The sequence below is a fragment of the Doryrhamphus excisus genome, linkage group LG1 (genome assembly GCF_037039965.1).
Source record: "Doryrhamphus excisus strain RoL-2023G ecotype Guam linkage group LG1, RoL_Dexc_Guam_v1.1, whole genome shotgun sequence".
Classification (NCBI taxonomy): Eukaryota; Metazoa; Chordata; class Actinopteri; order Syngnathiformes; family Syngnathidae; genus Doryrhamphus; species Doryrhamphus excisus.
The window spans coordinates 1,449,730-1,462,158 of record NC_136357.1 but is presented as its reverse complement, the minus strand read 5'-3'; the positions used below and the strand labels follow the sequence as shown (position 1 = coordinate 1,462,158).

General features: G+C 35.9%; 1 protein-coding gene across 2 annotated transcripts in view; it reads left to right on the top strand.

Moving 5' to 3' along the window:
* plcg2 (phospholipase C, gamma 2) overlaps window positions 1–10,108 on the top strand; it is a 30,073-nt gene extending 19,965 nt beyond the window's left edge. For both annotated transcript variants that reach the window (XM_058076342.2, XM_058076340.2), the window contains exons 23-33: window positions 82–178; window positions 333–405; window positions 1,733–1,905; window positions 4,134–4,236; window positions 4,315–4,518; window positions 6,414–6,553; window positions 7,355–7,463; window positions 7,551–7,718; window positions 8,896–8,984; window positions 9,533–9,708; window positions 9,794–10,108. In XM_058076342.2, the coding sequence (XP_057932325.2) occupies window positions 82–178; window positions 333–405; window positions 1,733–1,905; window positions 4,134–4,236; window positions 4,315–4,518; window positions 6,414–6,553; window positions 7,355–7,463; window positions 7,551–7,718; window positions 8,896–8,984; window positions 9,533–9,708; window positions 9,794–9,836 (1,375 nt within the window). In that variant the 3' untranslated portion in view covers window positions 9,837–10,108. The remainder of the gene's footprint in view (window positions 1–81; window positions 179–332; window positions 406–1,732; window positions 1,906–4,133; window positions 4,237–4,314; window positions 4,519–6,413; window positions 6,554–7,354; window positions 7,464–7,550; window positions 7,719–8,895; window positions 8,985–9,532; window positions 9,709–9,793) is intronic.
* Window positions 10,109–12,429: the final 2,321 nt, after the last annotated feature.

Genomic DNA, 12,429 nt, shown 5'->3' with positions numbered 1-12,429 from the left:
AGTACGAACGAGCATCCCAGGAATTGGAATTCATTTGAAAAATGTATAGGAAAACCGCTCATATTCCTAAACTCATCCCAGGTGGAAAGGAGACCACGGTGGAAAAGTGCAGCTCTTTTTCCCGTCCAACTATGTGGAGGACGTGTCCAACAACACCAAACCTGACATTAGACAACAGGTGAGGAAAATAGCGCAGATTTTAGGATTTTATCTGCGTCTAGATTGTGTAAATTGCTACCTGTCTGCCACGGCATGTCAGGCCCACTTTCTGGTTTTGCAGGCCCTTGATAAATAAATAAAAGATCATGTGTTTGTGACTTGAATGAATGTAGGGAATGGAAGACAATCCACTGGGTGAACTATGCAAGGGTGCCGTGGATATCTCCAAGTGCAGCATACAAAACTGTGAGTATCGTTTCATTTGACAACATGTCATCATCATGTCTGCCAATGGAAATGGAAATCAGGGGTGTCCAACGTGCTGCCTGTGGGCCATTTGTGTCCTGTCCCGCAGCTATTGACCTGCGGAAATATCTGCTGTAATTTTACAAGAATAAAATAATTCAAAATATTAACTCATTCGCTACCAAAGACGTTTTTTTCAACCCATCCCAACGTCATAGACGTATCCATACGTCTTTTAGAGGCACAAAGAGGTGATGATGCAACTCCACAATACAAGAGAGAGCATGTTTGTCGCGGTCTTAAGATGAAAAAGCATTTTGGAAGTGCTCAGTATGCATCTTTGTCTTGTAAAAGAGCCCTTTCAGCAACCAGGAAGTGAAAATTTTTATCGCATGTGCACGTGCATACACACATACAGTTCAGTTGCAAAAATGTTAATTTTAAATAGTACAGTGTTATATTTTGTAAATGTATATATTTTTCATGTAAAACAACCATTTTTGTGATATTTATGTTGTGGCATCGATATTTTTGCTAAATTTGTGTCAGTGACAGTTATGCTTGAAAGGTATCATTACACAAAACGCCTTATTTCCTCCCTTTTTTTGTTGAGAACTGATATTTTACTTAAACTCACCCATTGTATGTTTTACTGCTGACTATTAAATAATGGAAAAAGGTAGAAATATATATTTTTTACCATGTACATATACCATTCTGTGTGACTTTAAAAATCAGTATACCGACAGGGAAGAAAAGAAAAGAACTGCCATCATTTCAGGAGACTGAAGTCATATTGTGAGGAAATTTTAGTCATTGAAATATTAAAGAAAAAAATACAATGTTGAAGTCATAACACTATGAGAAACAAACAAAACAAAAAATACATGTGACATTTTTGGAAAATTAGGTTGAGGAAAAAAGTTATAATATTACGGGCATAAAGTCAAAATATTATGGGAATAAAGTCAAGAACAAAATATACAGGAGGTACTAGGTTGAAATAGTTAGAAAATTAAAAAAAAAAGCAGCAGAAATTGAAAGACCAGCCGTTCTTCACAAGAATAAAGTAAAAAAATATTAAAATAAAAATTTTAGAAGAATAAACTTAGAATATTATGGGTGAAAATATTACTATTTTACCTGTACCACAAAGCTGAGATACAATTTTTCTTGAAAAATATATCTTCTTAATACATCTAGTACAAAATATCAACGTGCCATCCATTCATTTTCCACTATGAGGCCCTTGCTGGAGGAAGTGTTGGACACCCTTGGTGTAAATGAATATAAACAATATTAATGCTTCAATCCTCTCTCTGTTCAGTGAAAAATGGTAAAAACGGAAAGCTGCATGTTTTGACTGTTCAGAACATGGAGCAAGATAGTCTGCATTACGACTTGGCAGCGGAATCTCTGGAGGAGCTCTTTGAATGGTACAAGGTGGCTTGGGGCATCACTCAGAGGGCGATGGGCAAGCAGTTCAGTCGAGAACAAGAGGTGAGTGTTTGCGGCTTGAATATTTCACTTAGTGACGCTGTCTCTAGTGGAGGAAAAAGTTAGTTCCAAACCGTGATAAATTGAATTTTTTTGCACGTTGTATAAGTGGTTAGCGCGCAGGCCTCACAGCTAGGAGACCCGAGTTCAATTCCACCCTCTCTGTGTGGAGTTTGCATGTTAGTTTAATTGGCCACTCCAAATTTTCCATAGATATGAATGTGAGTGTGAATGGTTGTTTGTCTATATGTGCCCTGTGATTGGCTGGCCACCAGTCCAGGGTGTACCACGCCTCTCGCCCCGAAGACAGCTGGGATAGGCTCCAGCACCCCCTGCGACCCTAGTGAGGCATAGCGGTAGAAAATTAATTGATTTTTTTGGAGTTAGAGCAGAAAAAAACTATGTTTTTAACATAATTAGAGTCCTCTATACATGAAATAACACCCCTATAGTCACCTTTACACGCCTGTTACATGAACTAACCTTGCAAAAATCATCAGGAGGTCCAATGCTTATTTTTTAAACATTATTAGAGTCCTCTATACATGATATAACACCCCTATAGTCACCTGTACACTCCTGTTACATGAACTAACCTTGCAAAAATCAGCAGGAGGCCCCAGCACCCCCTGCGACCCTTGTGAGGATAAGCGGTAGAAAATGAATTAATTATTTTTTTTGTAGAGCAGAAAAAACCTGTATGTTTTTAACATTATTAGAGTCCTCTATACATGATATAACACCCCTACAGTCACCTTTACATGCCTGTTACATGAACTAACCTTGCAAAAATCATCAGGAGGTCCAATGCTTATTTTTTATACATTATTAGAGTCCTCCATACATGAAATAACACCCCTATAGTCACCTTTACACGCCTGTTACATGAACTAACCTTGCAAAAATCAGCAGGAGGCCCCAGCACCCCCTGCGACCCTCGTGAGGATTAGCGGTAGAAAATGAATAAATTTTTTTGTAGTTAGAACAGAAAACACCTGTATGTTTTTTAACATTATTAGAGTCCTCTATACATGATATAACACCCCTACAGTCACCTTTACATGCCTGTTACATGAACTAACCTTGCAAAAATCATCAGGAGGTCCAATGCTTATTTTTTATACATTATTAGAGTCCTCCATACATGAAATAACACCCCTATAGTCACCTTTACACTCCTGTTACATGAACTAACCTTGCAAAAATCAGCAGGAGGCCCCAGCACCCCCTGCGACCCTCGTGAGGATTAGCGGTAGAAAATGAATTAATTTTTTTTGTAGTTAGAGCAGAAAAAAATATGTTTTTAACATAATTAGAGTCCTCTATACATGAAATAACACCCCTATAGTCACCTTTACACGCCTGTTACATGAACTAACCTTGCAAAAATCAGCAGGAGGCTCCAGCACCCCCTGCGACCCTCGTGAGGATTAGCGGTAGAAAATGAATTAATTTTTTTGTAGTTAGAACAGAAAACACCTATATGTTTTTTTAACATTATTAGAGTCCTCTATACATGATATAACACCCCTACAGTCACCTTTACATGCCTGTTACATGAACTAACCTTGCAAAAATCATCAGGAGGTCCAATGCTTATTTTTTATACATTATTAGAGTCCTCCATACATGAAATAACACCCCTATAGTCACCTTTACACTCCTGTTACATGAACTAACCTTGCAAAAATCAGCAGGAGGCTCCAGCACCCCCTGCGACCCTCGTGAGGATTAGCGGTAGAAAATGAATTAATTTTTTTGTAGTTAGAACAGAAAACACCTGTATGTTTTTTAACATTATTAGAGTCCTCTATACATGAAATAACATCCCTATAGTCACCTTTACACGCCTGTTACATGAACAAAACTTGCAAAAATCATCAGGAGGTCCAATGCTTATTTTTTAAACATAATTAGAGTCCTCCATACATGATATAACACCCCTATAGTCACCTTTACACTCCTGTTACATGAACTAACCTTGCAAAAATCATCAGGAGGTCCAATGCTTATTTTTTAAACATTATTAGAGTCCTCTATACATGATATAACACCCCTATAGTCACCATTACACTTCTGTTACATGAACTAACATTGCAAAAATCATCAGGAGGTCCAATGCTTATTTCCCCAACTATACAGTATGTCTTTCTGATTGACTACAGTATTTTTGTGGTCTGTTCACATCACCGTGTATACAGGAAGTTACTTTTTTTTTTGTCTAATCTCAGATCAGACAACAGGAGGAAGTGGAGAAGAAAGCGGATGTTGCGATGGAGATGTCAGACCTGGTGGTCTACTGTCAGCCACGCAGCAAGGAGAAAGACCGCTTTGGTAGAGCACATGCAGATGAAACGTTGGACCTTGGTCACATTGGGCATGAAACTCATGAAACTCTGTCCTTCCTTCCAGATAGCTACCACTACAAAGAGGTGCGCTCGTTTGTGGAGAACAAGATACCAGGAAAGCATCTTTCCATGGACTTTCTGCAGTATAACCAAAAGGCCTTGAGTCGCATCTACCCGAAAGGCCAACGCGTGGAGTCCTCCAACTATGACCCCTACCCTCTATGGGCTGTTGGCTGTCACATGGTGGCCCTCAACTTTCAGACAGCAGGTAATCATTTGGGTTAGGATCCATTTGGTGGCTTTGGTATCTTGACGGCTGGAAGATCAGGGTTCCGGTCGAGTGGTTAGCGCGCAGACCTCACAGCTAGGAAACCCGAGTTCAATTCCACCCTCGGTTATCTCTGTGTGGAGTTTGCACCCGGTTTTCTCCGGGTACTCCGGTTTCCTCCCACATTCCAAAAACATGCTAGGTTAATTAGCCGCTCCAAATTGTCCATAGGTATGAATGTGAGTGTGAATGGTTGTTTGTCTATATGTGCCCTGTGATTGGCTGGCCACCAGTCCAGGGTGTACCCCGCCTCTCGCCCAAAGAAGACAGCTGGGATAGGCTCCAGCACCCCCCGCAACCCTCGTGAGGATAAGCGGTACCTACTGTATCAGTACTACATATTTGTATGAAAGTAATGTATATAGTGTATCAGTACTACATGTATGTAAAACTAAACTACAACTACTAAGCTACTTACTGTTTCACTACTCATTAAAAATATTTAGCACTAAACTACATACTGTGCCAGTACTAATACATTGGAATAAAGCAAACCACATACTGTGTTAGTACTACATAAATGAATAAAGTATAGTAGTAGTGGTAGTAGTGGTATACATCTGCATGAAACTATAGCCTCTCAATACTACATATCTGAATAAAAATCACTAGGTACCTACTGTATCAGTACTACATATTTGTATGAAAGTAATGTATATAGCGTATCAGTACTACATATACATATGTAAAACTAAACTACAACTTCATATCTAAATTAAGCTACTTACTGTTTCACTACTCATTAAAAATATTTAGTACTGAACTACATACTGTGCCAGTACTAATACATTGGAATAAAAGCAAACCACATACTGTGTTAGTACTACATAAATGAATAAAGTATAGTAGTAGTGGTAGTAGTGGTATACATCTGCATGAAACTATAGCCTCTCAATACTACATATCTGAATAAAAATCACTAGGTACCTACTGTATCAGTACTACATATATGTATGAAAGTAATGTATATAGTGTATCAGTACTACATATATGTAAAACTAAACTACAACTTCATATCTAAATTAATCTACTTACTGTTTCACTACTCATTAAAAAATATTTAGCACTAAACTACATACTGTGCCAGTACTAATACATTGAAATAAAAGCAAACCACATACTGTGTTAGTACTACATAAATGAATAAAGTATAGTAGTAGTGGTAGTAGTGGTATACATCTGCATGAAACTATAGCCTCTCAATACTACATATCTGAATAAAAATCACTAGGTACCTACTGTATCAGTACTACATATATGTATGAAAGTAATGTATATAGTGTATGAGTACTAAATATATGTAAAACTAAACTACAACTTCATATCTAAATTAATCTACTTACTGTTTCACTACTCATTAAAAAATATTTAACACTAAACTACATACTGTGCCAGTACTAATACATTGAAATAAAAGCAAACCACATACTGTGTTGGTACTACATAAATGAATACAGTATAGTAGTAGTAGTAGTAGCATCTCAGTACTACACATCTGGATAAAAGTAAACTGCATACTGTATCAGTATGGCATATCTGTATAAAACTCACCTACATAGCTTAGTACTGTGTACTTGAAAAAAAGCAAACTGCCTACTGTCTAAGTACTACACTTGTGTATAAAAGTAAACTAAATGCTGTGTCAGTACTACGTACAGCAGAATAAAAGCAAACAGCATACTGTATCAATACTGCATATCTGTTTAAAAGTCAAGTAAATAGCGTATGAGTACTACATGGTGAGTATATATGAATCAAAGTATCATCACGGAGCGGTAGAAAATGAATGAATGATGATGAAATGATGATGAAAGGATTGTCACGTGTTCCTGCAGATAAAGCCACCCAGCTGAACCACGCCCTCTTCAGTATGAATGGACGCAGCGGCTACATTCTACAACCAGAACTCCTGCGTTCAGAAAACTACGACCCCCTCCAGGAGAAGAAAGACGTCAAGTACAATATTGTGATTAGGGTACGTCTTGGTACGCACAATACATGCTTTAGAGGTACTGTGTAGTTACTGTTACTGTTACTGTTACTTTGTGGTGTCAAATGACCGATGGTCGTTTGGGTGGTGTCATGATGGTCATGGATGGACCCCCCCTGAAACCAAGGTGGCAATGCCGTGTTTTTTTTTATATATACTTTATTTTTATGTATTTTTTAAACAAAACGTCAACAGGGGCTGCACTTCCTGCTTTCCTATTTTATTTTATTTTATTTTATTTTATTTTATTTTATTTTATTTTATTTCATTTTATTTTAATTTATTTTATTTTATTTATTTATTTATTATTTTTTTTGGTCACATACTGAAGTAGGAGGTGATATGAGCATCCAATGCCATAATGGGTACCATAGTGTCAATATAGTGATATATATAGCACATCATGACATGTTTGATTCCACATACTGAAATGCTTTTTTACGTAGTCCTAGCATAGAAGTGTTTCAGATAGATAGATAGATAAATAGATAGATAGACTTCCTTTATTGTCATTGCACAATAACACAGCAGACCAAGGAAATGTCATTGCCTGGCTCCTGTATAATAATAATAATAATAATAATAATAATAATAATAATGTGGAGAATAAATAGATGACATCAAATATAAACAGTGTAAACAGTAAATTGCACAAATAATGTAACTAATTTAGAATAAATAATAATAATGTAAAGTTTTGCGTGTGGGCAGGTAGAGGGGCTCGGGTAGAGAAATGCACACAAAACTTGTTAAAATACTTTTTGTACTTGAATGTGTCTTCTACAGGTGATTGCTGCCAGACACCTCCCCAAACTGGGTCGCTCCATTTCCAGTCCTTTTGTGGAGATCGAACTCTGCGGTCACACTGAAGCCAGGTGGAAGACTACGGTCTATCGTAAGAAAACCGCATTTGACACTGAAACAGTCAATCATAATAAAAACAGTCAGTAAGTAAATGCGTTTGACTGTCTACTGGCTCTAGGGGATAACGGTCTGAACCCCGTGTGGAAAGCCACTGCGCAGCCTGTCTGCTTCAAAGTATTTGAACCCGAGCTCACTTTCCTGCGCTTTGTGGTCAATGAAGAAGACATGTTCTCAGACCCCAACTTCCTCGCTCAGGCCACATTTCCTGTCAAAGGCATCTGTTCAGGTGAGAAACATGTTGCTGTTTTAAGTAAGAGCATTAATTTCTTTTTAAATGATCTCTTAATTGTTATTATTGTTATCATTAAATGATTTGACATTCAAATTAAATTGCAATCTACCGGCAGGTAATTCTCCAATAAATGAAATTCGTACAAGATTCCATTGCAGTCCATGTGTACAATAAAGATGCAACAGCCAATCTAATGTATTTCTCATAATTAATTCATTCACTAATTAATCACATGCTAAATGAAAACAAACTTGATCATTTTGCCGTCTGTTTTCCTCATCTTTTGGGCCCGCTGTGTGCATCGGTTCAGCACTTAGACGCTTCATACAACAACGGCGAACAGAGTGAGACCTCTTGTCACTCATACGGGGGGGGGGAGGGCGGGGCCGCTAGCGTACACACACAAGGGCAATGCAAGGTGACGTAGAAATAAGGAGGGGAAAAAGATGCTTGCAAGGCCAAATGCCACAGCCCCCATGTTGGTGATAATAATGCACCCATCAACAACAATGAGCCAGCTAGCGGTGGAAGAAATGCTGCCAATGTTTGACAGACAGTACAAATTACCACCAATCCCGTACGTTTATAGAGTGAAAATTAATGGTAATGGTTTTATTTCATTTGAACATGCATCAGATTCCAATGGAGTGCATCCCATAATCAGTTCCCAGTTCCACATGTCCAAAAGGAGTAGGAAGAAGCAAAGCTTATTAAATCCTACCCCTCCATCTGGTACTTTTACAATCACTAACTGTTACATTTGTTCACTTCCTGCTTTCTTAATTTAATTTAATTTAATTTAATTTAATTTAATTTAATTTAATTTAATTTAATTTAATTTAATTTAATTTAATTTAATTTAATTTAATTTAATTTAATTTAATTTAATTTAACGTACCAAAGTACAAGGTGATATGCTTGTATTGTTTCTTGAATTGGCTCATCGTTGTGCATTGTTTGATTTCCTTACTCAATCCATTCCATAGTTTGATTCCACATACTGAAATGCTATGGCTAGCATAACGTAGTCCTAGCATAGAAGTGTTTCAAATGTACTTCATTATTATGATGTTATTTCTTATATAACAGCAGCGTTTCATATACCAAAACCTTTTATTTTGACAGACAAAGAAAGTTGTATTTCTGCTGTTTGAATGTTTCCTTTCGTCAGGCTATCGCTCGGTGCCGCTGAAGAATGGCTACAATGAAGACTTAGAATTAGCATCCCTGCTAGTTGACATCAAAGTACAGCAGCCGGAGGTGAGGACACATTAGAGCAACAGACCAAGCTAATGTTTTCTGCATATTGATTTTGGTCAGTCTAAGACCTAAACCCATTTTTCGATTAATCCATACAAGCTTCGGCGAAGAAAATCTTTTTTTCAAAATGCTTGTTTTGCTGCTGTCAAAATGGCGTTTGCTGCTTACACTGGGAATCTGCTAGATGGCGCTGTCACGCACATCCAATCACAAAGGAGAAGAGGAAGCTACGGTATATGTAGCAATAGTGACATCTAATGGAGAATGAGCGAATTACACCAGTACACAATGAATGAACATGGCTGGTAATGAAAGGAGCGGCTTGTGAGAAATGAATGTGATTAAATGAGTTAATGTTATCTTTTAGAAAACACAGTGCTAATACATTCATATTTTTCCATACTTTAAATGTATTTTTGTATTTATTAATTTTTTTAAATAACAAAAAATACTAAAAAAATTAATCATAAACATTTATAAATGATGTAAATCTAGATGTACGTAAATCTGAATAGTGCTGTAATAATCTCCCTTTTTGTGTCTCCCAGAACACCGAAGAAGACTTGTACTCTTCCTATAGCCAACTGAGGAAGAAGCCAGCAGAGCTGAGCAGTGAAGGCCTCCTGTACAACTCGCACACAAACATTAAGCTCTCCTCCGTCCCCGGCCAATCCCCCGCACCTCATCAATTTGCCAGAGAATCCAGCACAAGCGAGAAGCAAAGGTAAGGAAGGAAAGGCGGCGTTGGGTTTTCATGCTCTCTCTGTTGAAATCACACATTGTATTTTATTTTTTCTCTTTTCTCCCAGAGCAAAACAAAAGAGGCATAAAAGCAATGCGTTCTATTCTTGAGGCGCCGGAAGAACCTCGGCTGTCTTTGCTGCATGAATGGCTTCTTCATAGTTAGAGAAACACTCACCACGGAATTCATATTTGCGTATGAGCGTCTTAGACGCTTTGGAACTTGTAGCAGTGGACAAACTCAGGCACGGGCATTTTTGTCATTTTATTTTTTTCCTGGTATGAAGTTAGTATGTCATTCATTCTTGTTGTGTTGGATCCTTGGCATGTGATTGCAAAACCAGAAAATATTGCCTTGTTTTGACTTATTAAATGACAATTTGTCCAACATCAGATGTGGTCTAGTTCATACTTGCAATGTCAACAAATTATTGGTAGGTGTTGGGTCATATGCTGATTTTTATTTTTTATTTTATTTATTTTTGTATTTTTATTTTATTTTATTTTTGTATTTTTATTCATGCAACCAGCACCCCCGCAACACTTGTGAAGCGGTAGAAGCAGTAGAAAATGAATTAATGAATTTTTATTTTTGTTTTTGTTTTTATTTTTATTTATTTTTGTATTTTTATTTTATTTTATATTTGTATCTTTATTCATGCAACCAGCACCCCCGCGACCCTTGTGAAGCGGTAGAAGCGGTAGAAAATGAATTAATGTATTTTTATTTTTATTTTTATTTTTATTTTTATTTTTATTTTTATTTTTATTTTTATTTTTATTTTTATTTTTATTTTTATTTTTATTTTTATTTTTATTTTTATTTTTATTTTTATTTTTATTTTTATTTTTATTTTTATTATTTTTATTTTTATTTTTATTTTATTTTTGTTTTTGTTTTTGTTTATTTTTGTATTTGTATTTTATTTTATTTTTGTATTTTTATTCATGCAACCAGCACCCCCGCGACCCTTGTGAAGCAGTAGAAAATGAATTAATGAAATATTTTTATTTTTATTTTTATTTTTATTTTTATTTTTATTTTTATTTTTATTTTTATTTTTATTTTTATTTTTATTTTTATTTTTATTTTTATTTTTATTTTTATTTTTATTTTTATTTTTATTTTTATTTTTATTTTTATTTTTATTTTTATTTTTATTTTTAAAAAAGCTAACCTTGAGAGCCGAATCAGAAGTCTTAAAGACTAAAGAAATTCAGCTTTGTTGCTAGCTAATAATGTGCATATGACAGGGGCCAGCACTCCTGATTCTGAAGGCCCTGGGCAGATTGAAATGGCAACACATAGAAGATGAAATCTGATTGGACCAAAAAAATCTTCCACACCTACACGAGAAACATGCTACGGAATGAAAATAATAGACAGCTTGGAATAAATTAATATAATTTAATGGAAGAAATCATACAATCAAAATTTTTTGGCATGTCACTCATTCATCTTTGACGCTGCGTTTAAGGACACAACCAAACACTCCAAAAATGTCACTTCTGAACATGCATAATGATATCCTCTTGTGTCCTGATGTGTGAGTTGTTTTGTCTACTCTATTTTGTCTACTTTATGCATCTTCTTAAAGGGAATTTTGATTCCAATTTCAAATTTTTATCATTAGAAGAAAATAAAATCCACAGTTTTTAGTTAGCCAGTGGCAAAATACATACAGCACGTACAACATCACATACATGAAGCCATCATAATCTACATGTTTCTTTCCAACCAACATATAATATCTTTGCAGACCTTTTAGATTTTAACACTTTTTTAACACTTTTAAATTTAGATTTCCTTTGTTTTGAGAAGCATGGTGTAAGACTCCAGTAGTGGTTCAGAAATATCTTCATACTGAATTTAAAACACATTAAACAGTTTTTATAAATTATAACAATTTTGCTTCCAACTCAGAATCATTTAAAGCAGTGATTCTTAACCAGAACTTGGGCCTCAAGCGACATCTACAGGTCACTTTGAGTGTTGCACCAGTGGGCCGTGAGGGGCGTGGCACGTGCGCAGTACGTTATCAACTGAAGACACCAGAGGCAGGCTAGCCGCTATGCTAATGTACGTATGTTATCCATTCGACGCTCAGTTGCAGTACAGCTTCCGACCAGATGGTGGCGGTAATGTGTCAGTATGTTTTTTAACAAGCCCAGAGAAGCTCAGACGAAGACATTCAACTACAAACTAGCAAAGAAAACGGAAAAATGAAGACAAAAAGTGGTGCCAGTCCTCGCCAAAAGACTATTTTTAGTTTATATTTTAAAGATTTTTACGTAAGTACAATTCTGACTTCATCAAGTACGGTTTTGGAAATGGAGGAAGGCAGAGCCGTGAGCCTACCGTTTTTTATTGATTGATTGATTTCATTGATTTTTATTCTGACTACTTTTTTGCTAAAAGTAAAATCTAAATATTGTTCTTTTTTTTAATTAATAAGCCTGACTTAAGCCTTTACATTTTTTTCTTGCTTGATTTGTTCCATGAATTATTAGCAAAAGTTAAGATTCAGTTTTATTCAGGTTTTAGCTTGTTAGCTAAACTGTGAGTGGATTTGATTTATGATTGAAAACAAATGAATTAGATCAATTAAATTTATATATTGTAAATATTTAATGGGCCCCGGGCCACTCTGCACTGATAAAATTTGGCCTCAACGTCAAAAAGTTTGAGAACCCCAATTTTAGA